At 42.8% G+C, this 27933-nt stretch overlaps 1 protein-coding gene, 1 long non-coding RNA gene and 1 other non-coding gene across 6 annotated transcripts in view; 1 reads left to right on the forward strand and 2 right to left on the reverse strand.

Annotated features, from left to right (window-relative positions):
• The window catches only part of IFT122 (intraflagellar transport 122), a 72003-nt gene that overhangs the window by 22035 nt on the left and 22035 nt on the right, over window positions 1-27933 (reverse strand). For 2 of the 4 annotated variants that reach the window (XM_072785055.1, XM_072785053.1), the window contains 9 exons: window positions 26061-26136; window positions 19092-19283; window positions 18794-18932; window positions 17198-17400; window positions 16115-16252; window positions 14361-14525; window positions 11585-11782; window positions 6854-6994; window positions 3401-3454 (listed from right to left, as the gene is read on the reverse strand). In XM_072785055.1, coding sequence (XP_072641156.1) covers window positions 3401-3454; window positions 6854-6994; window positions 11585-11782; window positions 14361-14525; window positions 16115-16252; window positions 17198-17400; window positions 18794-18932; window positions 19092-19283; window positions 26061-26136 — 1306 coding nt within the window. The remainder of the gene's footprint in view (window positions 1-3400; window positions 3455-6853; window positions 6995-11584; window positions 11783-14360; window positions 14526-16114; window positions 16253-17197; window positions 17401-18793; window positions 18933-19091; window positions 19284-26060; window positions 26137-27933) is intronic. The other 2 variants (XM_072785054.1, XM_072785056.1) reach the window with 2 other exon arrangements.
• Window positions 19391-25752, reverse strand: LOC140609810 (uncharacterized). Its single transcript, XR_012011533.1, has 2 exons — window positions 25509-25752; window positions 19391-20972 (listed from the first exon to the last, which is right to left on the reverse strand). It is a non-coding gene; the product is annotated as an uncharacterized lncRNA (long non-coding RNA).
• On the forward strand, window positions 22552-22657 carry LOC140611504 (U6 spliceosomal RNA). Its single transcript, XR_012012654.1, has one exon. It is a non-coding gene; the product is annotated as a U6 spliceosomal RNA (small nuclear RNA).

Below are 27933 nucleotides of genomic sequence, written 5' to 3' on the forward strand. Positions count from 1 at the left end.
TTCAAGTTAAGCCCCTGGGCCTTTCTACTGGAGCCTCCACTTGGCTCCTGGGCTGTTGTGTCTCTCACCTAGGTTTCTGGTGGGAATGCTTGACAACAAAAGCAGATTTGTTTCCCCAGATGAGTAAAGATCAAAAGTAATGCAAACTTTTGTTTGTTTAACGGAAATTCCTCAGAGTGCTTTCTTGTATATTCTTCCAAGGACACAACTGTATAGTTAGGATGGTGTGTATTTTTTTTTAAAGACTTATTTATTTATTTGAGAGAGAGAGAGCATGCACACACACAAGTGAGGAGAGGCAGAAGAAGAGAGAGAATCTCAAGCAGACTGCCCACTGAGTGCAGAGCCAGACACAGGGCTCGATCTCACTACCCAGGAGACCATGAAATCATGACTTAAGCCAAAACCAGAAGTTGGATGCTTAACCAACTGAGCCACCCAGGCACCCCTAGGATGTGTATATTAACCACTTATTGGCAGCCCCCAAGATCCCAAGATCTCCCAAGTCCCCAGGGCTGGTTTGGCCAAGCTGTGACCCATGATGATGCAGCTAAGTAAAAATTTAGTGTCTCTTCCCAAGAAAGAGACCAACAAAACAGGATAATGAGTCTTCAAATGTCTCTGTCTCTAAAGAGAAGCTGAGACACATGCTGAGCATCCACTAGGTGCTGGGTATGTACTTCCCACAAGGACCCAAGAGTGAGTGGTACCACCCAAGTTCACACTGAGGGAAGCTGAGATTCAGAAGAGGAGCAGGTGAGGGTCATATAGAGTTGGCCTTTGGACTCAATCTGGCTGACTCCAGATGCTCTTTGTACCACATAATACCACCTTCGGAAACAAGTGACAGCCCCCAACAACACACCTGCATGCGCACATACACATATGAGCAGCACTGAGGATGAAGAGAAGTAACTGGCATATTCCTTCCTTCCATGTTAGGGAACATTCATTAGTCTACAGCTCAAGTATTTGTAAACACTCAATAGCACCCAATCTCTCATCCCCAGCAGTTTGCTTTTGCTTGTTTTCTAGCAAGTGTATCACAGTGGAGGAAGATGAGACATTGAATCAAACTCCCAGACAAGCTGGTGAAGTTTTAACAGCTGGAGGCAACATGCTTTCCCACTGACAGAAAAAAATTTTAAAAACCCAAAAACCCCCCAAAAAACAATAACTAAAAAACCCCCCTACACACAGTTTAGGCTAATCAGTCAAATAAACTAACTCCTAATTGTAGGGAGTGAATCAAAATCTTGCAGTAGATTAAAAAAAATAGGTTTCGCTAGGCATGGAATTTAGGCCTAGGCCACAGAATATCACCATGATTAATAAAAATGATTTACATATATTCAATATGATTATAGCCATATGAGCAGATTCTCTTCCTCTTGTTATCAGTATAGTTATATCTCCTCTGTTCCAAAGGAGCCTAGCAAGGAACCTTCGTTCTCTGGAATAGCGCCAAATGCCCAGAAGCAAGCTACTAAGGCCTCAGAGCAGCCAAAATGGATCATCACTTGAAAGCAATTTGCTCTTTTTTCAAAAGGCAATTCTTTTTTTTTTTTTTTTCAAAAGGCAATTCTTACAAGTTTAACCAACTGCCCAGCTCATAGTACACTAGAAGAGGCAGTAAGACAGGAATTCAGTAAAACATGATACATGGTGAAAGGCGGTCCTCACAAAGGTCAGTTACCTCTGCATAGAGAACACATTCATTCCATGATTCCAGGTTAAGGCTCCTAGATACAGACCAAGTGTATTCCCAAATGCCAGCCCCGGAGAGTAAGCAGTACTGGGCATGAGTAGATGGCTCTGAACAAAGCCTTAACCATCTAGGTAATTAAGCAACAGACAATACAGATGCTTCCTATGACAATTCTGGGAGAAGGGTTAGGTGGGGAGGGGGTGCATCAGAAGCAACTTCTTAGATGGCAATAGGGCCTCAAGTAAAGATAGCTTGAGCTTGGGAATTAGAACTGGCTTTGAATTCCATCCAAGCTTTTGCTTGTGGACCCTTGGGGACGTGACATAGCTTTTCTGAGCCTTTCTGAGTTTCATTATTTATCAAACAGGAATAAGAACAGTATCTCATTAAGTCAGTATGAGAATTTAAAATACAGTTGAGACTTAGGCAACATCAGTGTTAGGAGCACTGATCCCCACAGAGTTGAAAATTGAGGTGTAACTTTGGACTCCCCCAAATTTAACTACTAATAGCCTATTGTTGACTGGAAATCTTACTGATAAATAACATAAAGTTGATTAATACTGATTTGATGTGTTACATGTATTATATTATCATATTCTTCTGATAAAGTAAGCTAGAGGAAAGAAGATATAATTTTTAAAGATTTTATTTTTAAGTAATCACTACACCCAACGTGAGGTTTGAACTCAAGAGTCACATGCTCTACTAACTGAACCAGCCAGGTGCCCTAAGAAAATATTATTAAGAAAATCATACAGAAAAGAAAATATATTTACAGTACTGCTGTATGTATCAAAAACAATCTGCTTGTGCAGTTCAAACCCATGTTGCTCAAGGGTCAGATTGTGGTATATGTACTGATCGGGCATGGGGCACTGAACAGGTACGCAGCAAGGGACAACTATTATTCGACTATACAGTCTATGAGCTCCTGCAGGCCTATCTTCTGCTAAGCATTTTGCCCACTGGGCTCAGCACAAGGCTTGACCCACAAGCCTCGTGATTATTATGCTGAACTGAATTTCAGGGACAAGATGTTTGCTGATTTCCTCCCTGCTTCCATATGGGAATTCAAATGTATCTCACATTCCCTTAGCCTCACAATAAATCTGTTCAGGAGAAAAAAATATGTATGCCTTTTTACAGATAGTCACAGGAATTAAGAGTATTGTCTACCGTTACCCAGCAAATGGTACCCATGGAGCCAGCCTCTTCAGCATACCCTGTCTACATGCTCCCTCCCCAGATCCCATTGCTGTGGGTGGGGAGCAGATCACGTGCATTTGGGAAATGCTTCCTACACTGGCACATTGTTGGGGTGGTAGAGGATGGTAACTACCTAACAACCACTGCAGGGATGAAAACCAGTTACTGAGAACCTATTTAATCCTCCTAGAAACCCTGGGAAATCAACCCATTTCACAGACAGAAACCAAAGCTCAGAGAGATTAGGGACCCACCTGCCTTACCTCATGACCAAGTGACAGACTGCACTCCCTGCTCCCATGTGCCATCTCCCCGCCCCATGGTACTCTGTACCCCCAGAGCAAGGCTGTGGCTCAAATGCTCAGACACCAGTAGGCTCTGTTTATGTGCCCCTCAAGGTTCTTGCCTGCTAGAAGAGCTCCCTATAAGCCACTGACAGTGAGTCTATGCTTTCTTGAGAAGGAAGAACATTTTGTCTTTTACCTCAATGCTGTTGATGAGCTCTAAATATCGGAGGTCTTGTACTCTGGTGAAGGCCTACAGGGGAAGAAATAAAAGAATGAAATCAGCTGCCTTCTGAGCTTCAAAAGTGGGTGATTGGCTGGGGGTGGGAAGTCAAGCTTTAGAAAGTGAGCCAGTAAAGAGGCAAAAGAAGCAAGCATTGATTAATCGCCATGTGTTCAGAGGGGTTATACCACCCAGTGAGGCACGGCTTTATCCCTGGGATTAGTCCACACAAAGAACAGCAAAGAAGTCCTGGTTGCATCAATCACTTTGGGATTAGGTAAAACAAAACTGTGATACTGCAGTTTGTGATGGTGCCCACTTGGAGGAATCTCTATGCAAAAGAGAAGAACAGGGCGGTCTGATACTCTGAGGCAGTGTCATGGGAGTGGGAGTGGGGGAGATGTACTGACTGAGCAAAGACTGCTATACATCTTGGTGACTGGGATGGAAAGCAGGAGACAGCTTTGCTTACCAACAGTGCATAAATACAGGGCACCCAGAGCCCACAGTACCAGCACAGAGGAAGAGGAGGAGGGGAAAGTTGAGAAGGAATAAAGATGGCTTCTGGAAGGGGAGGGGAGGTTAGGGAATAAATCACTCCAAGTCCCTGGAAGGCAAACTCTTATGTAAATCCTAAAAGTGTAGCTCTTGCCTGGACTCACAGTAAAGCCAGAGACTTTAACCCATAGGCTGCTAGAAGTTTCTAGGCAACCTTTCTCAGGAAGATTGGTGTTAGCAAAGTCTCTTTTGGTGCCTTCTGATTCTGCAAGGGGTTTCAAGGAATATAAACTACCATGTCAGGCTGATCTTCATGTGGCTTTGCTGTCAACATTTATACTCAAGTGTGCTGCTTTAAAATGTCCCAATTGAAATGGGCTGACATACCTAAAGGAGGCAGCAGGTCCAGGAGACCTTAGAATATGAAATGCAGAAGAATCACCCTGACCACTTGCAGCTTCTATTTCGTTGCATGACATCCTCCATCCTCAAAATATTTGAGGAAATGAGCAAGTCATCTGGCCTCTGGCTGCCTTTATAGATGACCACAAGGTGACTTCATCTTTTTATCCTGCAGGGCCAGCCATCCTGTCAGGGACTGAGGATCCAGAGGTAAATATGACCTGTCCCCATCCCCATTCAGGAGCCCATGTTCTTAAAAGGGAGGCAGGTAGATTAAACAGATTATTGAATTTCCATGAGCTAAGAGCTATACAGGTAAGAACTAGATGCCCTGGAGAACACCGATTCACTATCTGAGCACCAGCAGTGGCAGAGGCAGGATTAAGAAGAGGAACATGGCAAATGCATATTCCTGAAGAGGAATTCTTTGAAAGGGTAAAATAGGCATCACCTGAGCAGAAGAAGGCCAAGAGTATACCTGTGTTCCTTGCTGGAGGTCTTATAAGCTACCTTCTAGATCTGGGCTTCCTTAAAGCAAAAGGAAAGGGAAAATCTGGAATGTCTAGCAAAGGGGCAGAAAGGAAAGGAGTATTCCAGATCTCAGTCCTAGTTCTGAGATTTTCCAGCTGAGGGGCCCTGAACTTACTTCTTCTCTGCCTCTAGGCTCCCAATATCTGCCTTATAGAAAGGGGCAAACTAGCAATACCTTCTCCAAGGTCTTTCTAGTTCTGCTCTGCTAGGATTCTAGGATTTGCCACCTTGAGAAATCTGTTTCTGAGTTCCTTCGATCCTCACACATTCTGCAGAGTCAGGGGTGCCCTGGTGGAGTGGTCAGAGTCATGAGGCCCGTGAATAACCTCAGCAGAGGGAAGTGTGGGAACAGGGAAGCATCCGCAGGGCTCTCAGGCAGTGTCCCGGGAGCTAAGCAGCTCTCCTCTGCCATCTACTGGAAACATCAGCCTATTGCTGGAACCACCCTCCACCTCCTCTGTGCCTGAGTGACTTGGCAAAGCAGAAAAAGAAAGGCCGGGAGGGTTGGGATTCGGATAAAATGATCAATCTCTAGTCTACAGTCAAAATCTTGTGCTTTAATACAATAATTTCGGTTCTCAGGGAGTGTTTGTGGAATACAGGCTGGGAGTTAATGGTAAACAAATGAAGGGTTATTCCAGTTTTATTTCAATCCATTCAAATATTTGCTGAGTACCCAACCCCATGTTGGCTGAAGTAAGATGAGGTAGGTGTTTAGTTCTTAGGTGTAAGGAGATGACAATCTATAAGGAAGACTTTAAATTTCATTCCAGGCTGAAAACAAAACAGTCTAGGGTATACTTTGTTATTCTTTATCCCTCCTAGCATTTTGTTGAGGGAAGGGGTAGGAGAGGGAAGCTGCTTCCATGAGAATGTTTCCTCCCACCTCAGAATTCTTAAAGCCTTCCTCTATTACCAACACTCAGTCGATCTAAAGATATAATTAAATTGATAACAGCTAGCATTTGTATAACCACTTCTAGTTCTAGAAGCCCTTTTACAATGTGGTGGTTAAGTCTAATGACCCTGTGTCGGGAAGGCAGGGCAGTTAGCATTTTCACCATCCCCACTCAGACATAGGAGAATGGAGCCTATGAAAGAAGAAGCTGGCCTGGGGTCATCCAGCCTATAAACAGCAGAGCTAGTATCTGGCCTTGGTTCCTCTCTCTTTTTATGCCTACAAGTCTTGACCTAGCATGGAGCACGCATCACACACTCCTGCACTTCCTTCCCTATATGCTCAGTAGTAGGCACGAATGAGTATTTGATTAATTGGCCATGGGAAGATAAAGGGGAAAGGGAGGAATAGAGGAAAGAGAGTTGAAGGTCATTCCTTTCCCCCACCTCAGGTTCTAGATGAAAACCCAACTCGGATAGAGCTGGGCTTTTTCTGATGTGTGGAAAGGGGGCAAATGTTGTCAGCCAGTTTCTGTAGTTTTAGTATACTGGCCAGGAAATGACACTATGATCAAGGCAATAAAGATATGTGGAGAGGGACACTGCTGTCACAATCAGAGAGCTCGACCATCTCTTTGACCATACCTAGCAGGGTACAAAGAAAAACAGCACTGAGTAATAAATGGCTAATACCAGTAAGTGTTTATACCAATAATAAAAGCTACCCTTAATTGTGTCCCTATTATGTACCAGGCTTTCAGCTGGGTGCTTTACATAAATGCTAGCTAATAAGAGTGACAGCTATAATCTATCAGATGTCTCTCCTGTATCAGGCTTTATAGACATTATCACATTAGACCCTTAGAACTTTGTGAGGATGAGGCAAATCATCACTCTAATTTTATAAATGAGCAACCTTAGAAATGAGTTACCTGCCCAGACTCAGAAGGTGACTGAGCTGAGATCTGAACCTAGGCCAGTCTATATCCAGAGATCACTATGGTATGTGTCTGACTCTTCATATGTCACCTGGAGTCCCTTTTGCCTCCTCAAGGGACCCTCTATGGGCGAGATTCCAGCTCAGGCTGACTAGATGCTTACCTTCTTTGCTGTTTCAAATTCTAACCCTTCTAAAGCTTCCATAGCCAGCTCATGCCAATCAGTGTCTGTCACACCCAAGCAAGCAATCTGGTAGGCTTCTTTGAACATTTTCCTATCCAGGTACTGGTACATTGGAGCAGACTGCAGGATTTCATCAAAAGGAAAGAAGATTGTTTTCAGAGTAATGCAAAGAATCAGATTCATACAAAGCCTGACTTCAGATGTGTGCCACTGACTTAATTACAAATGCACACAGAGCAACACTATAAAGATTAATCAGTACACTTCCCATCCCATGTGCCTTCCATTTGCCACCACCTTTCATCACCAAAAGCATCATGTCTTGCCTGTCCTTCCCTCTACCACCGGCTTTCCCCACCTCTAGGTCTGCTTTACCACAAGATAATACCCTCATCTAGAATGCCCTTGCTCCTCCTTACCCTCTAGAAAGTACCTATTTGGTTTTGAAGATCCTGTTAAAATGTCACCTCTTCTGGAAAGTCTTCACTGACCCTTCAAGGAAAAAGAGTCTGAACTTTCTTTGTCCTTTATCCAGATCTCAGTTGTGTTGTAATTACAAGCCTATCTCCCCCACAAGTCTGGGCACAACCTGAAGGCAGTGGTGGGGTTATACTTACCTCCCCTAGCAGGCCCTCAGTCTATGTTGGAGGAAGGAACATTACTGTGAGGAAAGGGTCCAGGATGGCCTCTTATAAAGAGGGCTGAGAAAGCATCTTATCCAAGAAAGTAAGTGATTTGCTCCAGGTTACCCAGAAAGGCATACTGTCCTAGTACCCTGGAGCTAGGAAACTTCCTGCCATCTCTCCTTCCAAATTGGGCTGCCTCACTGTGATACCTGTGAATGGTTCCTAATAACTTCTCTTCTTAAGTTTACATAGTGCTTTTGGATCTGTTCCAACAGGTCTGTGTTGCAGGTTATCATTCACTCCTTGATTATAGTCTGAGGATACAGTACAGAAGTGGCACAGGGAAGAGCTGGGGCTGGAGCCTGGAATGACCTGAGCATTTTCCTGGCTCTTGGGTGTGGGCTCTATGTATGTGCGCATACATGAGAACAAGTGTGAGCTAGGTCTGGCATCTTGAATAACGAAAGGCCCTGTCCTTGTTTTAGGCCAGTGTGCTGAAGGGAACTGAATCTCTCCTGGGCAGCAGAGATCAATCAGCCAGTACCTCATGCTAATGGTTCCCAAATGTGGACCTGGAAGTGCTGTTTTCTCCATTTGGGGCCTTTATCTTTGAACTTTCCTGTCTCATTTTCCCAGCTTTAGAGTTGAAGGATTTTTTTCTTCTTTTTAAGCCATTCTGCCCTCTGACAGCAAGATGTGACGACTTTGGCGTGCTCATCTTTTCTACCATACCATTCCACCTACCTTTCCTCCCTTCAGTGGGGTGGGCAGGGTATGGACAGGGGAGCAGCTGAGCCAGAATCCAGGCCTAGCTCAGCCATATCCTAGCTATGTATTTTTTGGGGTAAACTGATTGACTTCTGTTTAAATTCCCTGTCCAGGTCACAGGCTACCAGGGTAAAACAAGAGACAAGCTCAGTACCTCTGCAGTATTTTCTAAGCACCAGCTCCTCACCATCTCCCCAATGCTCCAGACTTGTTCCCACCCCTATCTTGCCCCCTATCTGAAACAACCTTGCTGTTCCTCTCTGCCTTCCCAGGCCTTTCACGGCTCAGATCAAGTGTTACCACCTCCTGGAAGCTTTCTCAAACTTCCCATGCACAATGAGCTGTCCTTTCTAAAATCCTTTAGTCAGCTGTTCCAATTTCATCCTGTTTTGTAGTATTTACTACTTTAAGATTGCTAATAACAATAACAATAGGAATTGGGCCAGACCTGAGAGATAGGTATATTTTACCCCACTGCACAGAAAAGAAGTGAGTCCCCAAGGAGTGAAAGGAGTTGCTCAAGATCACAGCTGGTTCAGATCCAGAGTCAGAACTCAAAGCCATTGCTCTTTCCCCTAAATGGCACAACTTCTTGCCATGCTAAATGTCCCATGAGGCTGGGATAGGGACTTGGACAGGCACATCAGAATCGAGGATATGATGAATGGTTAACATTTGGGCTTGCCTGGGAGGCACAATCTGAGAGTGGGAGTTTTAAAAATATCCTAACTGAACAAATGCCCTCTGAGTTCTACTTTATCTCACTGTTGCATTCCAAGCATGAAGTCACCACCCGCCCCAAGAAGCCTGACTAGGGCTTGCAGCCCTACTTGGCAGCCCTGACAAACCAGTTCTTGCACAAGATGATGTAAATTTCGAAAGGAAACCAGAAATCCCCAGAGTGGATCTGATGCTTTCTCCCTCCTCTCTAGGCCAAAACCACAGGATGGCTGGAAGCAGAGGCAACAGATAAATAGCCTTTGTCTTGAGGCTGCCTTTCCTAACCCTTGGCAGTTCTGACCTGCTGCATCAGCAGGATGGCCTTGGTAAAGCCATGGTGGGGAGGGGTTCTGGATGGGGACTCTGGCTTCTGAATCTTAAGGGCTTGGCAGAGGAAGCCCCAGGCCGCCCCTCCGGCTCCTCTTGGCCAGCCAAAGTCAGGGAGCAGCAAACTGCATTTATCCTTGAGGTCAGGATGGCAGTCTTGGGAGAAAAACTTTTAATCAGCATAGCTTGTTTGATTAAGGAAGATTGGGTTTCTGGTGGATGTGGTGCATGGGTTGGGATGGGGAGCAGATGAGGACTACAAGGAAACAGTCCAGCGGGGCTGGATCTTGCCCTTTCTCCTGCTGCCACTTCCACCCACCTCCCTCTCTTCTTTCTTTCTCTTTCCTTTTCCTCAGGTATGAATTCAACTAACATTGATTGAATAACTGCTCTGTGTTAGGCACTAATAATTTCTGCACAATGAATAACAAGGGTACTATTAGCTAAGAGGGAGTGGACCCAGCCCCACCCTTTAAAAGAAGCCAAGTCAGGCTTTCCATAACTATGAAGATGGGGAGATCCTAGCTGGGCTGAGGACACAGGATCTCACTGTCCTTCCAGCCCTTCAACCCTCCTCTGAAGCCCCTCAATAAAATGGTTTGATGCCCTCTACCCCCACCCAGAGAGAGTAAGGAAAGTGTGTGGAGGGAACATAAAATGGATGCAGCTTTGCTGAAAGGCAATCCAGAAACATGTCTACAAGTCTTTCAATGTACATGGCCTTTTACCCAGCAACTTCACTTCAAGGAATTCATCATACCAAGGGGCTAAGCTGGGATAGTTACAAAGACCTGGCAAGAAAGATGCTATCTACAATAGCAAAAAATCTGTAAGCAGTGTAAATGTCAAACAATAGGTACTGGTTAAGTTGTGGAACATCTATATGATAGGATAAAAAGCAGTCATTAAAAACAATGTGGAGGTGGGGACAGCAGGGACCTTGGTGTGGTTATAATAAAAGAGCAACCCAACATCAGAGATCTCATGGGTTGGTGGTGGTAGCTGCATGAACCTACACAGGTAATTCATTTATGCCGTAGTTTTATAAAATATTACTAGTGGGAAAGCTGGGCAAGTTGTACACGGGATCTTTGTATGATTTCTTACAACTATAGTTCAATCTACATTCATCTTAGTATTTTTTAAATGCTATAAAAGTACATTTATTGATGTGGAACCATGCTTCTAGTAGATTGCGAAGAGAAAAAGCTACACTGCAAGTTGACAGCCAATAATTCATACAAAGTGATGGGTCTGCAATATGTAAATGTTAGGTTAAGATGGAAGATGGTGACAAAGGACAGTGATGAAAAATCTCTCTTTTGTGGGTCCACATTCAGTAAAGGAATTACAGTAAATCTGAGGCTTCATCTATAGGAGTAATACTCATAGATAAACGTCACAAAACAATATTTACAGTAGATTCCACTTTTGTTTAAAATGTTCATATAAAACAATGTTCATATAAAACTGTCTACTCATAATTGTATATTCTGCATATATTACATATACATACAGAAAAGGCCTGGGACTTTGTTTAAGTTTGAGAGTGATTCCCTCTTGAGGATGGGATTCTGCGGGCTAAGTCTCTCCTTTGTGCTTGTCTATTTTATGGCAGTGAGCATGATTCACTTGGGGAGCCCACAGGCATCCAGAACAGCTGGCACTGGGCTAGCCCTGACTTGCATTGCCAATCTCTGCCCTCCCATCAGTGTTTCTGCCCTCCCCCAGGAAGGGGGGCCCCAGGCCCCCATTTCTGTTCTGGCCTCCTAGCTTGATGGACTTGTGCTGATAGTCCCATGCTCCTTTCTTGGCTCACAAGACCCCAGACTCCCTCCCCATCCCACTCATATTCTCTTTCTTTCATACATACCACCCTCCTCCTGCATCTGTGCATACACCCTGCTGGACTCCCAGCTTTGCTGGCTTACTCCACTCTGCGCTATGCATGACTCTCAGGGAAACACACTCTGTCTCAAGACAGACAACTCTGAATACCCTCCCTGTCCCAACCAGGAAAGGGGGATCAGAAAGGAATGGAGGCTCAGTGAGGTAGAGCTGTTTGCCCAAAGACACACAGGTTGTACAGGGCAGAGACAAGGTTTCAGGTTCCAGTCCAGAGTACCTTTCATGACATCATAGTTGAAACTCATCTCTCTTCCCTCTCTCCTCATCATCCATCCCCCAACCCAATGCACCAATGAGGCACTTGGCTTTCCCAGTCTTGTCTGCCCTGCCACTGCTGAGAGCTGGCAAGCACCCCAATTACCTGTGGTACCTCCACAGCCGACATGGAGAAGACATGGAGGCAGAAGATCTTGGAGCCATTGTAGCCTACCACAAAGCCCTGTAGCTTCTGCTGGTGCACAGGGAAGGTGCTGGCTTTGATGTTGAGGTAGCCTCCTCCTGAGAAGCAGAGCATGTCCTCACACTGGGTATTCCAGGCTACACTGTTGGCATTTGGTTCCTGAGGGACAGGGATAGTGAGGATAGGGTGACAACCACCCTGGCCTTCAGCACCATTCTGGCATTCAATCAAGCACTCTTTTTAAAACCTAAATCACACTAAATTGCTAATAGTGGGATGGTAGGAAAGCAAGGAGAAGGGAACCAGAAGAAAAAGATAGAAGCATGAAGGCAAATCCTCTATGTACTTGTTTATGTTAGAATTGTCTTTAACAAGCAAACCATTACTTTTGAAAAAAATTATTATCCCAAATATTAACCATTACATAATGAGAAAATGAGCAGAGTGGCTTTACTTCTGTTAGAAAATGAGTATACACAGCTATGTATAGAAGACTTAAAGGGATATGTCCCAAAGACTTAACAGTGATTGCTTCAGAGTGGGTAGAATTGTGGGTACTTTTTATTTTCTATGTTTTTTGTTTGCCTGAAGTTTTCTTTTAGTCATGAACATCTACTGTTTTTTATAATAAAAACAAGTGTTATTTTTCATATTAGAAAATAATATTTTGTCTCTGCATTTAAAATTCTCACTGTAGAGTCACCCTGGGAGGCACCCCCTTCCCACTACCTCCTCTCAAAGTTTTCTGCTTAGCTCTGGAGCCCCAGGGACCAGCAGATGTTCATACCTTTCTACCTAGAATCTTTTACAATGTCTGAATCTTTTATAATGAGCATGGATTATTTTTATAATGAGAAAAAACAATATAGCTGTTTTCATTTGCACAGGGCAGGGGCAGTAGAGAGGAGAAAAAGACAGCTGTGAATGTTTATGTCTCCTGGCAAGGTCTGAGAACCACCTTCCCTGGCCTACTACAGAACCCTCAGTGGGGATGGGGAAGGACACATGCCCTTCCATTCCTATATGGTTCTGGGCTCTGGCACAACTTCACAAACAGGGGCCTGCTAACTCACCCCCAGGAGGTGGTTTTGAGGCTGGGGAGAGAAGTTAACATTTAGAGCCCTGTTTTATACCAGGCACTGAGCTTGGTACTGTGGTACCTTGTGTAGTCTTATACCAATTCTGTGAAGGGGCATTTACTAGCTCCATTTCAGAGGTAAGGAGAAATTTAGGCTCAGAGAACCATACTAACTTACTGGATATCACACAGTAAATGACTAAGGGAAGGACTGGAGCCCAGGTCTGTCTAAAGACAACACCTGTGCTCTTTTTTTTTACCCCTTAATCACTCTTCCTTGACAGAGATATAAGCAAGTTGTTATTTATTGGAGTCCTCTCTGGCTAGCAGTAGCCGGGCTGCGCTTCCAACTAACTGAGGTAGCTCCCTACACTCCAGCACCCCACTGCCCTGCTGACTATGCTCCCAAGGACAAAGAAAAGGCCTAAGAAGGGCATCTCGATCTGCCCATTAATACTGGGAGACCTGTTGTGGCTGACAAAGCCAGACAGGGGAGGTTTCAGCTTTGGGGGGACCTTGCTTCAGGCAAATGGGCCCTGACCCCTTACAAAGTCCTGAAGAGCTGATAAATCACTAATCTCTACCTCTGAAACTAGTAATACATTATATATTAATTAATTGAATTTAACTTTAAAAAACACCAAAAATGTAACTATTAACAGCCTACTGTTGACTGGAAGGAAGTCTTACCAATAACATAAACGGTTTATTAATACATATTTTGTATATTCTATGTATTATATACTATATCCTTAAGGTAAGCTAAAGAAAAGAAAATGTTATTAAGAAAATCATATGGGTGCCTATGATTGGGTGGCTCAGTCAATTAAGTGTCTGCCTTGGGCTCAGGTCATGATCCCAGGGTCCTTGGATCGAGTCCCGCATCAGGCTCCCTGCTCAGTGAAGAGCCTACTTCTCCCTCTCCCTCTGCTACTCCTCCTGCTTGTGCTCTGTCAAATAAATAAATCTTAAAAAAAAAAAAAAATCATAAAGAAGAGGAGGAAAAAAGTCCTAAAGAGGCAAAGAGTGGCACTGAGTATGGCAGAAAGCCAGGTGCTGGGCATGAAGCCTTTGGGCTCTCTTCTCCAGTGACACACTTCTACCAGCCATAGGACCAAATGGTGTAAATATTGCTTATCCCCTAAATCAGTTTACATTTTGCTGGCTCTTATAGCATCCTTGTGAAATAACTAGCAGGGAGGACTTCCCCTCATCCCTTCCCTTCTTTTCAGATGACAAAACCGGTCCTATTTCTTTACTGTATCTTAGGTCACTTATAGGTATAGGCAGACCTCCAACTGGCAAGAAGCACTTTTGCAGAAGAATCATCATCACATTAACTAATACACTAAGAGCCTATTACATGCCCCACTTAGATTTATTATTATTCACTTACTGTTAACAGAAAGAAAGGAATTACTTGCCAATCTTACCTGTGGGGAAAGCAAAGTTCAAAGAGGCTTACCCAGCTCCTGCTGCTTATGTGTGAGAGAGGTGGCCTCTTGGGCTCTGTGCCCCTGCTCAAAGCCTACACCCCTACATGTCACTGCTCTTTCCAGAGACCTGCCTGGGAACCAGAGGGTGACTACCATCTGTAGGGACTGGGAAGCTAGAAGAGGAGTCAAAGGACTACGTCCTAGAAACTCTGTGGAATGTCACCTGAAAAAGCAACTCCTTGGTGTGGATGTCATACACCAGGCACGTGTCATTTTCATCCACCACGGCCAGCTTGTTACGGGAGGCACTCATGTCCAAGCAGCGCACAGCTGTGGCCTGCTTCAGCAGGACAATGGCAAAGAGATTGTCCACAAAGATCTTTAGGATCTGGCGAAATTTCAGAGAAAAAAAACAAAACAAAACAAAACAAAACAAAACAAAAAAAAACGTGTGAGTCACCATGGCAACAAGACCCTGGAACTGTGCCAGGCTGTTGGAATCCCATGTGTTCTACAAGAACAACTCCCACTAACTTCAACAGAGGCTCCATGCAGAGAAAAGAACTTATCAAAAGAACGGGAGCGGGGGCTTATCCTTAGGAGATCAGAAGTGCAGTTCATTAGAGGTTGCCAAAGTAATGATGGGCCCAAGACACAACAAATTCACTTGAATGTCTGCTTGACTGGGGATCTGTTACAAACTTCAAGATTAGGAGACACCATCAAGCGAGATCTGAATCACAAACTAACATAGGAAGAGGCTACTTTGAATGCTGATAAGACAATCTGGTATAACCACAGCAAAATAATGATGAAAAGGATGATGACAGCCATTAGTTATAGACTATTTCTGACAGCACTAAAACATGAGGCATTATTCCCATGTGTAAAACCTAAGCCTCAGAGAGGCTAAGTGACCTGCCCACGGTCACACAGCTAGTGAGTAGCTAGGCATGAACATGACCCCAGGTCGACCTGCCCCCAAAGTCCACATTCTCAGGCCTCACACTGGAAGTGACAGCTGACTGTGAGAAAGAAGCAGACTTTTCACCCCTTTGGCATTGCTACTGTAAAGCCCCTACTAATTTCATACTCCATGACTTCTGTCCACAGGAAAGGCCTGACAAGCTTCAGCCATCAGCCATCTGCTTGACAGCTTGGCTTTCAGGCTAATGTAGTTATATTTTCACTTTAAAATTTCCATGTAGCTCACTTAGAACTTTTCTTATTTTGAGCAAAGAACACACACACAAATCTGTTTAACTTTGTATAACCTACATTTTCCACATTTATACAAGCAAAGGGCCCATTTTTCTTATAATATCTAGTAATAGCCTTACGACCAACGCCCTCTAAAACACAAGCTAGAACACACTGCCTTGGGATCCCTGGGTGGCGCAGTGGTTGGGCGCCTGCCTTTGGCCCAGGGCGCGATCCTGGAGACCCGGGATCGAATCCCACGTCGGGCTCCCGGTGCATGGAGCCTGCTTCTCCCTCTGCCTGTGTCTCTGCCTCTCTCTCTCTCTGTGACTATCATAAATAAATAAAAATTAAAAAAAAAAAAAAAAAAAAAGAACACACTGCCTTAATCCATTCATTGCCCTAAGAGGGATATGACCTAAGAATGAGCTCTGCCTCCCTCCCTAGCAGGCCACTGAAACTACACCTCTAACAAATCTCCCATCTCTTAGGTGCCATTAAACCCACTACTCTACTCTATGGGCCGCCTAGAAGCCACGGTGCCAACCCTGCCAGAATGCAGCAAGCTCTAAGTCTAAGGGTCACTGCATCTTTGGCCTGAAGCTGTCCTCAAAAAAATAAAATTCTGGGTTGCCTTCCAATGTGCCCATGGTGAATGTTGGGTGGAGGAAGACCTTTTTCCTGTCCCAGAGATACCATCTCAGGGTCATAATGACTCTACTCCCTATGTCTGCATACAGTTTATCAGCCTGATGGGAGACATATGTGAGCACTCACCTGTCCATTCTTCAGGCCTACTAACAGACCTTCCCTTCCTGGAGGGCCACCAATCACCTTGATGTAGCGAATGAGAGACTCCATCTGCCACTCCCGTTCCTTCACTCCACTGAAGGACAAGCACTGTAGCCGTTTCTCCTAGAAAGCAAACCCAGCTCTTGTATGGATATTCAACAGAGTAAGTGTTCCCAGCCCTCCAAAGGACGTCTTCCTGCAAATGAGGAATGAAAAATACCTACACAATCAGTGTCTGTTGAACCCTATCTAGTCCCCATGACTGGCATTATTCATTAATCCTTCACACAAGCCTTCACCACAGAGCCCAGCTCAGCCTCACATCTTCTGTGCAGATATCTGGGAAGCCACAGAGGCAGCATCCAAAAGCACACTTTTTTGCCACACCTATAACTTGTGGTACCTCTAAACTGCTTGAAGTTCTAGACTTTCAGAGAGTTTTTTTTTTTTTTTCAGAGAGATTTTAATTGTATTTTCTATGTAGTGATTTCTAAAGGGTTTCTTCCACTTTATCACTTCCAACAGGCCTACTTTTGTGAAACTAAATCCACCTCTACTTCCAAGAAAGATGCCGGGCTAGCTTTCCCTCAAAGTCTTTCCAAACTTCTCTCGGCATTGCCCTAGATGATTTGTAGAAAGCTCTAAGTTGAGCTTAGAAACTCTTCAGAAAGTAAAACTTTCTTTACTATTTTTGAGTTGGTATTATACATTTTTTTGTTGTGTAACAGAAAGATATCATACACTTTTATGTGTACATGTTTAACAACAACAACAAAAATCAATCTTCATTTCTATCAGTGTATACTTTAAGTCATTAAAACATGTATAATCCTAGGATAACAAAGTGCTTTGCAATACAAAAAGGTATTCTCCAGGTTATGGTCCATGATTTTCCAGTAGAGTCTAATTCTTCTAGATGTCAATAAAATGAAAGCAACGGACAGCTACTGAATTTGAAGGAAAGGGACTCGCTTCCTAGTGTTCAATTTTAAAATCATGAGTTGGGTACCCCATCCTTGGAGGAAACATGAAGAGGATTCAGCTCGATCCCTCCAACCTGCTGCCCACCTGGCAGAGGATGATGTGATCGGCACACACCACAAGGAGGTTGCATTCAAACTTCTTGACAATCTTCTCTTTCACCCGGTAATGCATATCTGACGAGTCGTCTGAATACAACTCATAGATGAGGATTTTCTCTGGCAGTTGGATAGCTAATCGATTTTTGTAGATGGCAATTTTCTTGACAAGCTCTTTGCATTTAATCCGAACTGTCAAAGAAAAAAACTTCAGCTCTAGCAAAAGATTGTTAAGTAAGGTAGAAGGCAGAGAAATTAAAAGCTGTCATTTACTTAATGTTACTGGCAATTAAAGGAGACACTCTTATCAGAAAATCTTTACAGAGTGTCTAATATGTACAATCAGCTCTACTAAACACTGGGATCCAAAGTCATACACAATCTTTGTAGTCCAAAGCTTACAACTGAGTACGGAAAGTGAAATTCTTGATACTACCATCACTTGCTGAATACAAGTTAAACTCTTCTGCATAGAATATATTGCCCCTGATGATCAGAAGTCCATCTGAACGATTATCTATGCCTCTAACCACTCCCCCGACCCACTACCCTCAACAACAGGGAATTGCATGTAGTTTCTGGTATATACTAGGCTCTCACACTCTAACTGCAGACTAGACGGAGAAAATGTCCCCAGAAGGGAAGTTGGGGAGCTGCCCAAGTGGCTATACCCTCACCAGCACAGCTGGAATCTTCAAACAGAGGTGGTCTCAGATGCCAGCTGAATCTGTAAGACAACACTCAATGTATCCCTACACACAGGCACTGGACAGTGCGCTGTAGTCAGCGCATGTGTATGTGACTACACTTGAAATAAGTGGATCTTTAGCCCATTTTTTTTCTTTTTTTTTATGGGGGCGGGGAGGGTGAGGGGGGGGAAGGGCGGGCCTGCCTGCGGGCCCTCCTCACCCTGCCCCCGATCTTTAGCCCATTTAACCAGCATGGCAGGCAGCTTGGGTGGCTCAGCGGTTTAGCGCCACCTTTGGCCCAGGGTGTGATCCTGGAGACCCAGGTTCGAGTCCCACATCAGGCTCCCTGCATGGAGCCTGCTTCTCCCTCTGCCTGTGGCTCTGCCCCTCCCTCCCTCTCTCTCTCATAAATCAATCAATCAATCAATCAATCAATCAATCAATCGTTAAAAAAATAATACCCAGCATGGCTACTTGGGTGGACAGTGGATGAAACTGAGGTTCAGACTGACTATGCTAGGCCTGGAGCTTGGATCTTCTGACTAAGCCTGTGGTGACCCACTGCTCCTGTTTACCCCTGGGGTAAAGACCCATCAGGAGGCAAGTGGAGATGAAATAGAGAGAAGCACACCAGTATATCCACACCAAAGGGGAAAGAGGTCCGTAGGTCCTTTTTTTTTTTTGGAGAGTTTATTGCTTTCATTAGATTCTCAAAGACATCTACATCCTCCACTTACTCTCAAAAAAAAGCAAGAACCAGTGGCCAGTGGTCCAACATGTTTCCAAAACACTGAGGAGGAACATTTCCTATCATTTCGCTTGTCCTATCAGCAGCCCTCCCAATCTACTTCTCTTCCCAAAGGCTAGAGGACAGAGGGGCCATACCTGCCTTTTACCTTTCTGTTCGGTGATCAGGTGCTGCACGATGACATCAGTCATGCTATCCCTGTAGGCATACCGGTCCTTGTAGAGCCCATGGACAGTACTGAAAATAAGCTGGTAAAAGGAAATGGTGCCATCTTGGCAGCCTACGACCTGCAGGGAAAGAGAGTTGTTAATCCCCAGCTCGCTGAGAAGAAATAGTCTGCCCTCCTATTTGTGAGGAACAAATGTCAATGATCTGACTAGCTCTACATGGCTAATGTCTGTGCCTACTCAGGCAATGGCCCAACAGAATGAGCTTCCTCTTCTTACCACGTAGTTGGAGTCAGGTTTCACTTTACACGTCCACACCCAGGAGTTCTGCTCCCCAACAGTCCCAAGCCGCACTCCATCCTTGGTGAAAAGGGATACTTGCTTGTCTGACCCTCCCAGCAAAATGTACTCTCCTTTAGTGAAGTAGCTGAGGCAGCAGGGGTCAAAGTTCAGTGACCGATCCCTCCCAATCTGAGGAAAGAAAACACATACCAAGGGAAAAACCACTCCTGAATCCACAGTATTCAGAACACAATTTAGGGCTTTTCCTATCAACTTTATTTATTTTTTTCCTATCAACTTTAATGAGGGATTGTCAAGAAGATAATCCCACCTCCTGTGGGATTCCATCATGAACACAGGCCAGCTTCCTCCCCTACACACAGCTGAATCCTCCAGTGCTAGGGTCGGCAGCATTTCCCCCAGGCCCACTAGCTGTTCCAGATATGTGTCTTAGATCCTCAGCAATCCAGATCCAGGGATTAGTCTTTCTCCCACAGGCCCTCCTCCATACACTGTCCTTGCAAGGGTTCAATGGTTCCCCTCAGCTTTCTTCTCTTTTTTTTAAAGTATTTCATGAAGCCAAATATATCCAATTTAAAAAACTGTCCTTGGGGTGCCTGGGTAGCTCAGCAGTTAAGCATCTGCCTTTGGCTCAGGTTATGATCCCGGGTCCAGGGATCAAGTCCTGCATCAGGCTCACTGCAAGGAGCCTGCTTCTTCCTCTGCCTGTGTCTCTGCCTCTCTCTCTGTATCTCTCATGACTAAAGAAATAAAATCTTTAAATAAATAAATCTCTATTCTGGAATTACAACTATCCTACTTCTCTTTATAACAACCTTATTGAAGTATTACATACTATGCAATCACTCATTTGAAGTATATAATTAATTGTGCAAACATTATCTCTAATTCAGAACATTTATATCATTCCAAAGAGAAACCACATACCTATTAGCTGTTGATCCCAATTCTCCTCTCTTTCCCTCCCCAGGCAACCACTAATCTGATTTCTCTGTCTATAGATTTGCCTACTTTCGAGATTTCACATAAAAGGGACCACACAATTTGTGGCCTTTTGGGACCAATTCATTCACATTATAGCATATATCAAAAATTTCACTCCTTTTCATTGCTGAATAATATTCCATTACATGGCTATAACACATTTTATTATCCATTCATCAGTTGGTGGCCACACCTAGTTTTTGACTATTATGAATAATACTGCTATGGATATATGTGTATAAGTTTTTATGTGGACAGGTTTTCATCTCTCTTGGATATATATACCTAGGAGTGGAATTGCTGAATCTATAGTAACTTTATCTTTAACCTTCTGAGGAACTGCCAGATTTTTTTCAAAGTAACTATGCCATTTTATATTTGTAACAGTAGTATATAAAGGTTCCAATTTCTCCATCCTAGTGGGTATGGTTTTGATTTGCATTTCCCTGGTATCTAATAATGTTGAGAATCTTTTTATGTGCTTATTGGCCACATGTATATCTTGTTTGGAGAAATGTCTATTCAAATCCTTTCTCCAATTTTGAATTGGGTTATCTCTTCATTACTGAATTGCAAGAGTTCTTTATATGTTCCAGATACATGTCCCTTATCAGATATAGGATTTGTAAAAATTTCTCCAATTCTGTGAGTTGTCTTTTCAGTTTTGGGTGACACTAGGGTGAAGGTCAAGCTCCTGAGATCAGCTTCCAAGAGCCTTTTTCTCAGGCAAAATGAACATCTTATAGTTTGTTTGCCAAGCAGACCATGTTCTTTCAGGCCTCCACATCCTCACAAATGTTGTTCTCCACACCGTCCCAGCCCCAGCCAAGAGTGTCTATCCTCTTCCTCTCTCTTCCCACCAAGTGTCATCTCCTACAAAAAAAAAAAAAAAAATTCCCCCAATCTCTCTGCCCCACCCAAGGCCTGATTTATTTAGTTCCCCTTCCTCTGTGCTCCCCTGGCCCAGTGCTCACCTCTCCCACAGCACTTCTCTCACTGCTCTATAGTTACAGGTTTAATTTGATGTCCCCACCTCCCCTTACTACTCGTTAAAGTCCAAGCTCCTTATTGTCACTGAAGATTTTTTGCCACCCCTGAAGGAGCTTTTTGTGAATAAAAATATTATTTATGATTATCATTATTAAACTATAGTTTATTAAAGAAATAATTCTAAAACCCTGGTTTCTCATTAAGTTTTTAAGTTCAATTTAGAAATACTTTCCTATTTATAAGTATGACAAAAGTAAACAACTAATTGAAAAGGGGACTTTATCATTTACTGAATTAAATTTTGAACAGACTTTAAAATCCCTTAGTATTGGGGTACCTGGGTGGCACAGTTGATTAAGCATCCTACTCTTGGTTTCGGCTCAGGTCTGATCTCAGGGTTGTTAGGCTCTGCACTCAGCCTGGAGTCTGCTTGGGTTTCTCTCTCCCTCTCCCTCTGACTCTACCCTTCCCCCTGCCCCATGCTTGCTCTCTCCACTCTCTCTCTCAAATAAAGAAATAAACCTTTAAAAAATGAAAAGAAAATCCCTTAGTGTCATTTACAACTTAGTTGATTCCCTTAAATTAAACTACAATTATTCATTTCATAATTCAATTTTTCTTTATAAGAATTTCAAATGCCCAACAACCAAACTTCCCCTAGTACTTATAAAATGATAGTAAATCTAGTAAGAAAACTAAAAAAAAATCTTATGAATCATGACATGGAAGGCTTGCAGGTTCTGGTAACAAACAGCTCACTAATTCCTATTGGGCCAACTTTCCTGCAGGTAATAACTATAAACTCTGGACTAACTATAAATGACAATCACGTGAAGGCACTAGAGAGCAACCATACGCAAACAAAAACTGAAGACACGTGGGCATTTGGAACAATGGACTGGTACTAGGTGAATTTCTCACTTTTTTAAGGGTTTTTTGCCTAAGGGCAGGCCCTATCAGCACCCTGCTGGATGAACACAGAATTTGGAGTGGCCACAACAGCCTGAAAATGAGGTGACAAATCCCAGAAAAGAGACAGATGCAGAGGGAGGAAAGAAAGCCAAAATTCTGCACATACACTCTGTTGAATATCTAGAGCTCTTTGAATGACACACATGTGGGGTAGATGCTAAGCAGCCTAGCAAGGCTAAAGAACTCAATAGAGATTTCAGTGGTTGCTCATACTGAAAAGATGGAGTTTGAACTCTGAACCCAGTAAAGTTAACTACCTTTTTTTTTAAAAAAAAAAAAAACTACTACAGGAGTACCTGGTGGTTCAGTCAGTTAAGCATCTGCCTTCAGCTCAGGTCATGATCTCACGGTCCTGGGACTGAGCCCAACATTGAGCTCTCTGCTCAGTGGTGAGTCTACTTCTCCCTCTCCCTGTCCCTCTGTGATCACTCTCACTCTCTCTCAAAAAAAATAAATAAAATCTTAAAAATAAATAAATAACCCTACTATAGTGCTTCTTCAGCAGCACACATACTAAAATTAGAACGATATAGAGAAGATTAGCATGGCCCCTGCACAAGGATGACACTCAAATTCATGAAGTGTTCTGTATTTTAAAAAAAAGAAAAAAAAAACTACACAATAATCTTCAGAGGAACATGACAGAAATGAATCCCTATGATGTATCATTTAAAATGTCCAGAATAGGGCAGCTCCGGTGGTGCAGAGGTTTGGTGTCGCCTGCAGCCCAGGGCGTGATCCTGGAGACCCTGGATCGAGTCCCACGCCAGGCTCTCTGTATGATGCCTGCTTCTCCCTCTGCCTGTGTCTCTGCCTCTCTCTCTCTGTCTCTATGAATAAATAAATAAAATATTTAAAAAAATAAAATAAAATAAAATGTCCAGAATAGGGGCAGCCCCGGTGGTGCAGCGGTTTAGCGCCGCCTGCAGCCTGGGGTGTGATCCTGGAGACCCGGGATCAAGTTCCACGTCAGGCTTCCTGTATGGAGCCTGCTTTTCCCTCTGCCTGTGTCTCTGCCTCTCTCTGTCTCTATGAATAAATAAAATCTTTAAAAAATAAAAAATAAAAAAATAATAAAAAATAAAATATCCAGAATATAACCCAAAACTCCAAAAGGCAGAAAAATGTGAACCATATTCAAGAGAAAAGACAATTAGTAGATATTGACCCCCAAGATAATTCAGATAGGAATTAGCAGATGAATATTTTAAAATAGCTATTATAACTACGGTCAAGGACATAAAGGAAAATATTCCTATAATGAATAGACAAATAGGAAAAAAAGAATCAAATGGAAATCTAGAACTGAAAAATGCAATAACTGAAACAAAAATTCACTAAAAGGGCTTAACAGAAATATTACAGATGACAGAAGAGTCAATGCAACTGAAGACTGAGATAAAAGATTTAAGAAATCAACAGGGCCTCAGTGACTTGGAAAACAATACCAAAAGGTCTAACATGTAATTGGAGACCCAGAAGGATAGTAGAGAATGAAGAAGAAAAATTATTTGAATAACAAAAAAATTATTCCACATTTGGTGAAAGAATAAAGATATGTGTATAGATTCAAGAAGATCAGTAACTATCCCCCACTCTACCCTAAGCCAGAAAATATAATGTATCTCTTTAACATTCTAATATTACTTAGGTACTTACTAAAAATGTCTTATACTTTTCAATTTAAAATCGGATGTGTAAAATTAATTACTCAATTACATCTTTTAAATGGTCATCACAAGACTGATCTGATAGATATTCCAATATGGATTCCAGTACCAGTCTGCCTGGGTTCTAAACCAGAGCTAGCCACTACTCTGTATGGCTTTGGGCAGTTATTGAACCTCTCTGTGCCTCAATTTTTTAACATGTAAGGTGGTGATTATAATACATACCTCACAGAGTTATAACCAAGATTAAGAGTTAACCTTGTAGAGTCTATATAATGCCTAAAATTCAATAAATGTTAGTGATTATCATTAATCCAGATACCCTTAAACATTACAAACACTTAAAATGCCAAAATACACAAATTATTCCTAATTATACCTAATACAAAAGTATAGTCTTGATTTACTTCATATTTTTTTGTATTTTTTTTATTGGAGTTCGATTTCCCAACATATAGTATAACATCCAGTGCTCATCCCATCAAGTGCCCCCCTCAGTGCCCATCACCCAGTCCTCCCACCTCTCCTTCCACTACCCCTTGTTCGTTTCCCAGAGTTAGGAGTCTCTCATGTTCTATCACCTTCTACCACCCTCTCTGATATTTCCCACTCATTTTCTCTCCTGTCCCCTTTAATCCCTTTCACTATTTTTTATATTATACTATATTTAATTCTAAATCTTCCCAGATTTAAAAGGCACCCAACTAAGGAAACAATTTTACTGTCCCAAACTAGTTGTGTTATCTCAGCAGAGTGAGATTGCTTATCATTCAAAAACTCTGGGCCACACTATGAACTTTAGTGCTATATATGTGCAAGATATTGCCATGGCACTGACCACCAGATCAGGTTCTTTTTCATTTTCACTATAGCAGTAAGACTCCATTCCTTCCCTTATAGTGTGGTTATTTGTTTCCAAGAACTAGCAATACCCATACCCAGTGCCTTGTACACAATAGATGTGCCAATAAGTGTTTGTTGAATGATGATATACACACATTAAGTAAATGAACAGATAGGCCAGGGCTAGATACAAGAAAATTAAAAGTGCGAGTTTGGGGAAATCAGCCGTGGAAGGAAACTCAGAAGACATCTCACTATCTACCTTTATCTTTTCTTTACTCAGCTACACAAAAAAATGACCAATGAGGTAGAAAAGAAATGGCCTTAAAGCCGGGCTACACATAACTGAAACCCCTCCTTTCTAGCAGGACATATTTTGAGAAATAAAGATATTGTTAAACAAAAGGCTCCACTGACCAGACTGTATTTCTCAGGCTATGGTACCTAAGCCATCCCCACCACCTTCACTTTAATCCTTGGTGTCTCCTGCCTAGCAGGTTTTCCTCTACCAGGTTCTATTTTAATCTACCCTCCATAGAAACAAGGAATTTTTCTGAAACAGGAATCTGATTAAGTCACTCTCCGCCTAAATCGATGGCTCTTAAATACTTATAGTATATGAAGTTCAAACTCCTAATTCACACAACTCAGGTCCTTTAGAATCATGTACCCATCCATCTTCCTTTCTAGTTCCATCTTTTGTCTATAATTATTGGGATCCAGTCACTCTGAATAACCCACTGTTCCCCGACTTGATATGTATCTTCATTCTTCCCTGCCTTTGCAGATGCTGTTTCCTCTGCCTGAAACACTATTTCCAGTGTCCTCTGCCTAGCAAACTCCCATTTATTTTGCTCAAAGGTCATCTCTACAAAATCTCCCATTTCTACCAAGCAGTGATGATATTCTCTTTTGTGTCCCTATAACAATCTACCTGTACAACTCCTTAAGATGCCATGTATCATGCTGCACTGGGGCTAATGGCTATCAACTGTGCCCCTACCAGCCTTTGAGCTTTCACACAGCAGAGGCATTAACAGCTCTGTCAGTAGCCCCTGGCATAGATGAAGTGCTGGCCTAAGTGGGTGCTCATTAATGTTTGTAGAATGCATAAAGCAAATAAAGGAAAACAAAGTCATAATGAAGACTAAGGCTTTAGAATCAGAACAGGCTGGGTTCCAATCTCAGGTGTCACTATTTACTAGCTGTGTAGGACCTTGGGTATAATTTTTATATCACTGCTCTGAGTCTTGCCTACTCATTTCTAAAAAGTTGATAACCAATATACCTACTTCGCAGGATCTGTAAGAATTAAATGAGATAAAGTATGCAAAACACTGAGCACAGTACCTGGTATTAAGGGCTCAATAAACAGGGGCTAACAATAATAAAAGTATAATTACTAATAATCTCTGAAAATGAAAAGAGATTATAAAAGACATGACCAAAACTGTATTTCCCACTAGGTTTGGATAGAGCTACATACCTGTTTTCCACTCAGTTGGTAGAAGGAGAGCTTCTGTCCCCAATCAGCTACAGCCAGGATGTCATTATGTTCCTCTCTAATCAACAGAAGACAAAAGAGGTTATGTGGAGTCATGGCCTACTGATAACTGCAGCCCTAAAGGTTTAACAAACAACAGGAAAAAGAAAGCACTAGCCAGACTGTCAGATTGCCAAATATTATACAGCAATACTGTATTCCAAAGTTGTAATGTGGGCCAAAAGTTGTAATGTGGGCCAAAAGTTGTAATGTGGGCCAACCCATCAATCAGTCCAGTGGAATGATACAAGGTGATCCTCCTGGGACCTGTTATTTCACTGAATACCATACTATGGGGCTCTGCCACAGTGAAGAGGCTAAACCCCTCATTTCAAAGCTTCCTAAGAGCAGTGCTAAGAAAGAGCAAGGTTAGAGAAACAAGATTGCTTTTTACTTTTGTACTATAAAATGTGGGGAGATGATGGATAAATAAGTCCAAAGCAGTGGAAAGCCATGAGTTGTCTGATTTTTTAATGGACAGAGGGGAAGCTGGCTTGCTCTCCCTGAAGAAGGAAAATTAACACCTCAAGCTAAGTTCTCTCACAGCTGGGGTTCTCAAACAGGTGAAATAGTTTCTGATTGGAATTAATAAAATATAATGGGCTCTCTGAAGACCAACAATTGTCTTTGAAACTGAGTACCTATCAGGATCAGTACCTTGGGACTAGGGCTTTAGGACTAGCACACAGGAGAAACCTCTTCAGCTGAGGCTGGGGATCAAGCAACTTGGGAATCTAGTTCAAGAGAGAGACATTTCCAGCCCTTGAGACCTGGTCTTACTCTACTTAATATTGCCTCCTCTTTCTTTATTAATTCAAGCTTTTCAAGCCCAGGGCCTATCGTCATCTGATAACACCCATAAGATATGCAGGCAAGTCAGGGTGCAGCCTCTTCTGCAAAACACAGCCACAGGTGGACACTGGCAAATATAGGCACTAATTCACAACTAAGGGAAAAAGGACAAGGAGGGAGAGGGAGGGATATTAACAGGAAGAGACCTACAGGTGAACTCTGTATGATTTGCACTGAGGTCCAAACACAATCCACGAACCCAGCCCATGGTAAGCCTCCTAACGGAGGCCACATACATGAGCTGGATTGGTGGTTTTTTCCAACCTCTTTTTTCCCCTTTTCCTTTTTTATTCCTGGCAGTGGGACTCTTTACCAAAACAAAAACTCATGTCAAGCAATAAAAGGGACTGTTCTGGTTGAAGCAGAGATAGGGATCTGAAGCCTACCTTTTCCTACTATCCTTGTCCTCCACTTCCACCTCCTTCTTACAAGGAACCCCAGGCACCATAGAGCAGTTTGAAAATTCCCAAGCTGGATCATTTTTGCCCAATCAGAACATCCTGGCTCCCCCAGGTCTCCTCACTCCAGTCTGCCAACGTTTTCCTTATAAGTAAACTCAATCAAAAAGAAGAAAGAATGCCTAGACAGCCAGGATTTGGGCGTGACAATTGTGTATAAGGCAAGGGCTTCCTCTCTGGTACGTGTCCTATCAAATGCAAGGTAAAGTACAGGGGAATAATCTAAGAAAGGTGTCCAGTAACACAGAAAGTGTTTAATGAACTATGGTGTAGCCACACAGCATACTCTATGCAGGTATTAAAAATAATGTTTTTAAAGGACCAGTAATGTTACTAGAAAGAATTCACTTTATGATGGTCAAGTGGGAAGAAAAGAAGACCGGAGATGATTTAGTTAATCATATGAACACACTAAAAGACTGAAGGGAAATACACTAAAATGCTAGCGATGGTTCCCTCATAGGATAGGGTTTTACAGAAAAGTTGAACTTTCTCCTTTAGACTTT

Source organism: Canis lupus, chromosome 19, assembly GCF_048164855.1.
Source record: "Canis lupus baileyi chromosome 19, mCanLup2.hap1, whole genome shotgun sequence".
In the NCBI taxonomy this organism is placed as follows: domain Eukaryota; kingdom Metazoa; phylum Chordata; class Mammalia; order Carnivora; family Canidae; genus Canis; species Canis lupus.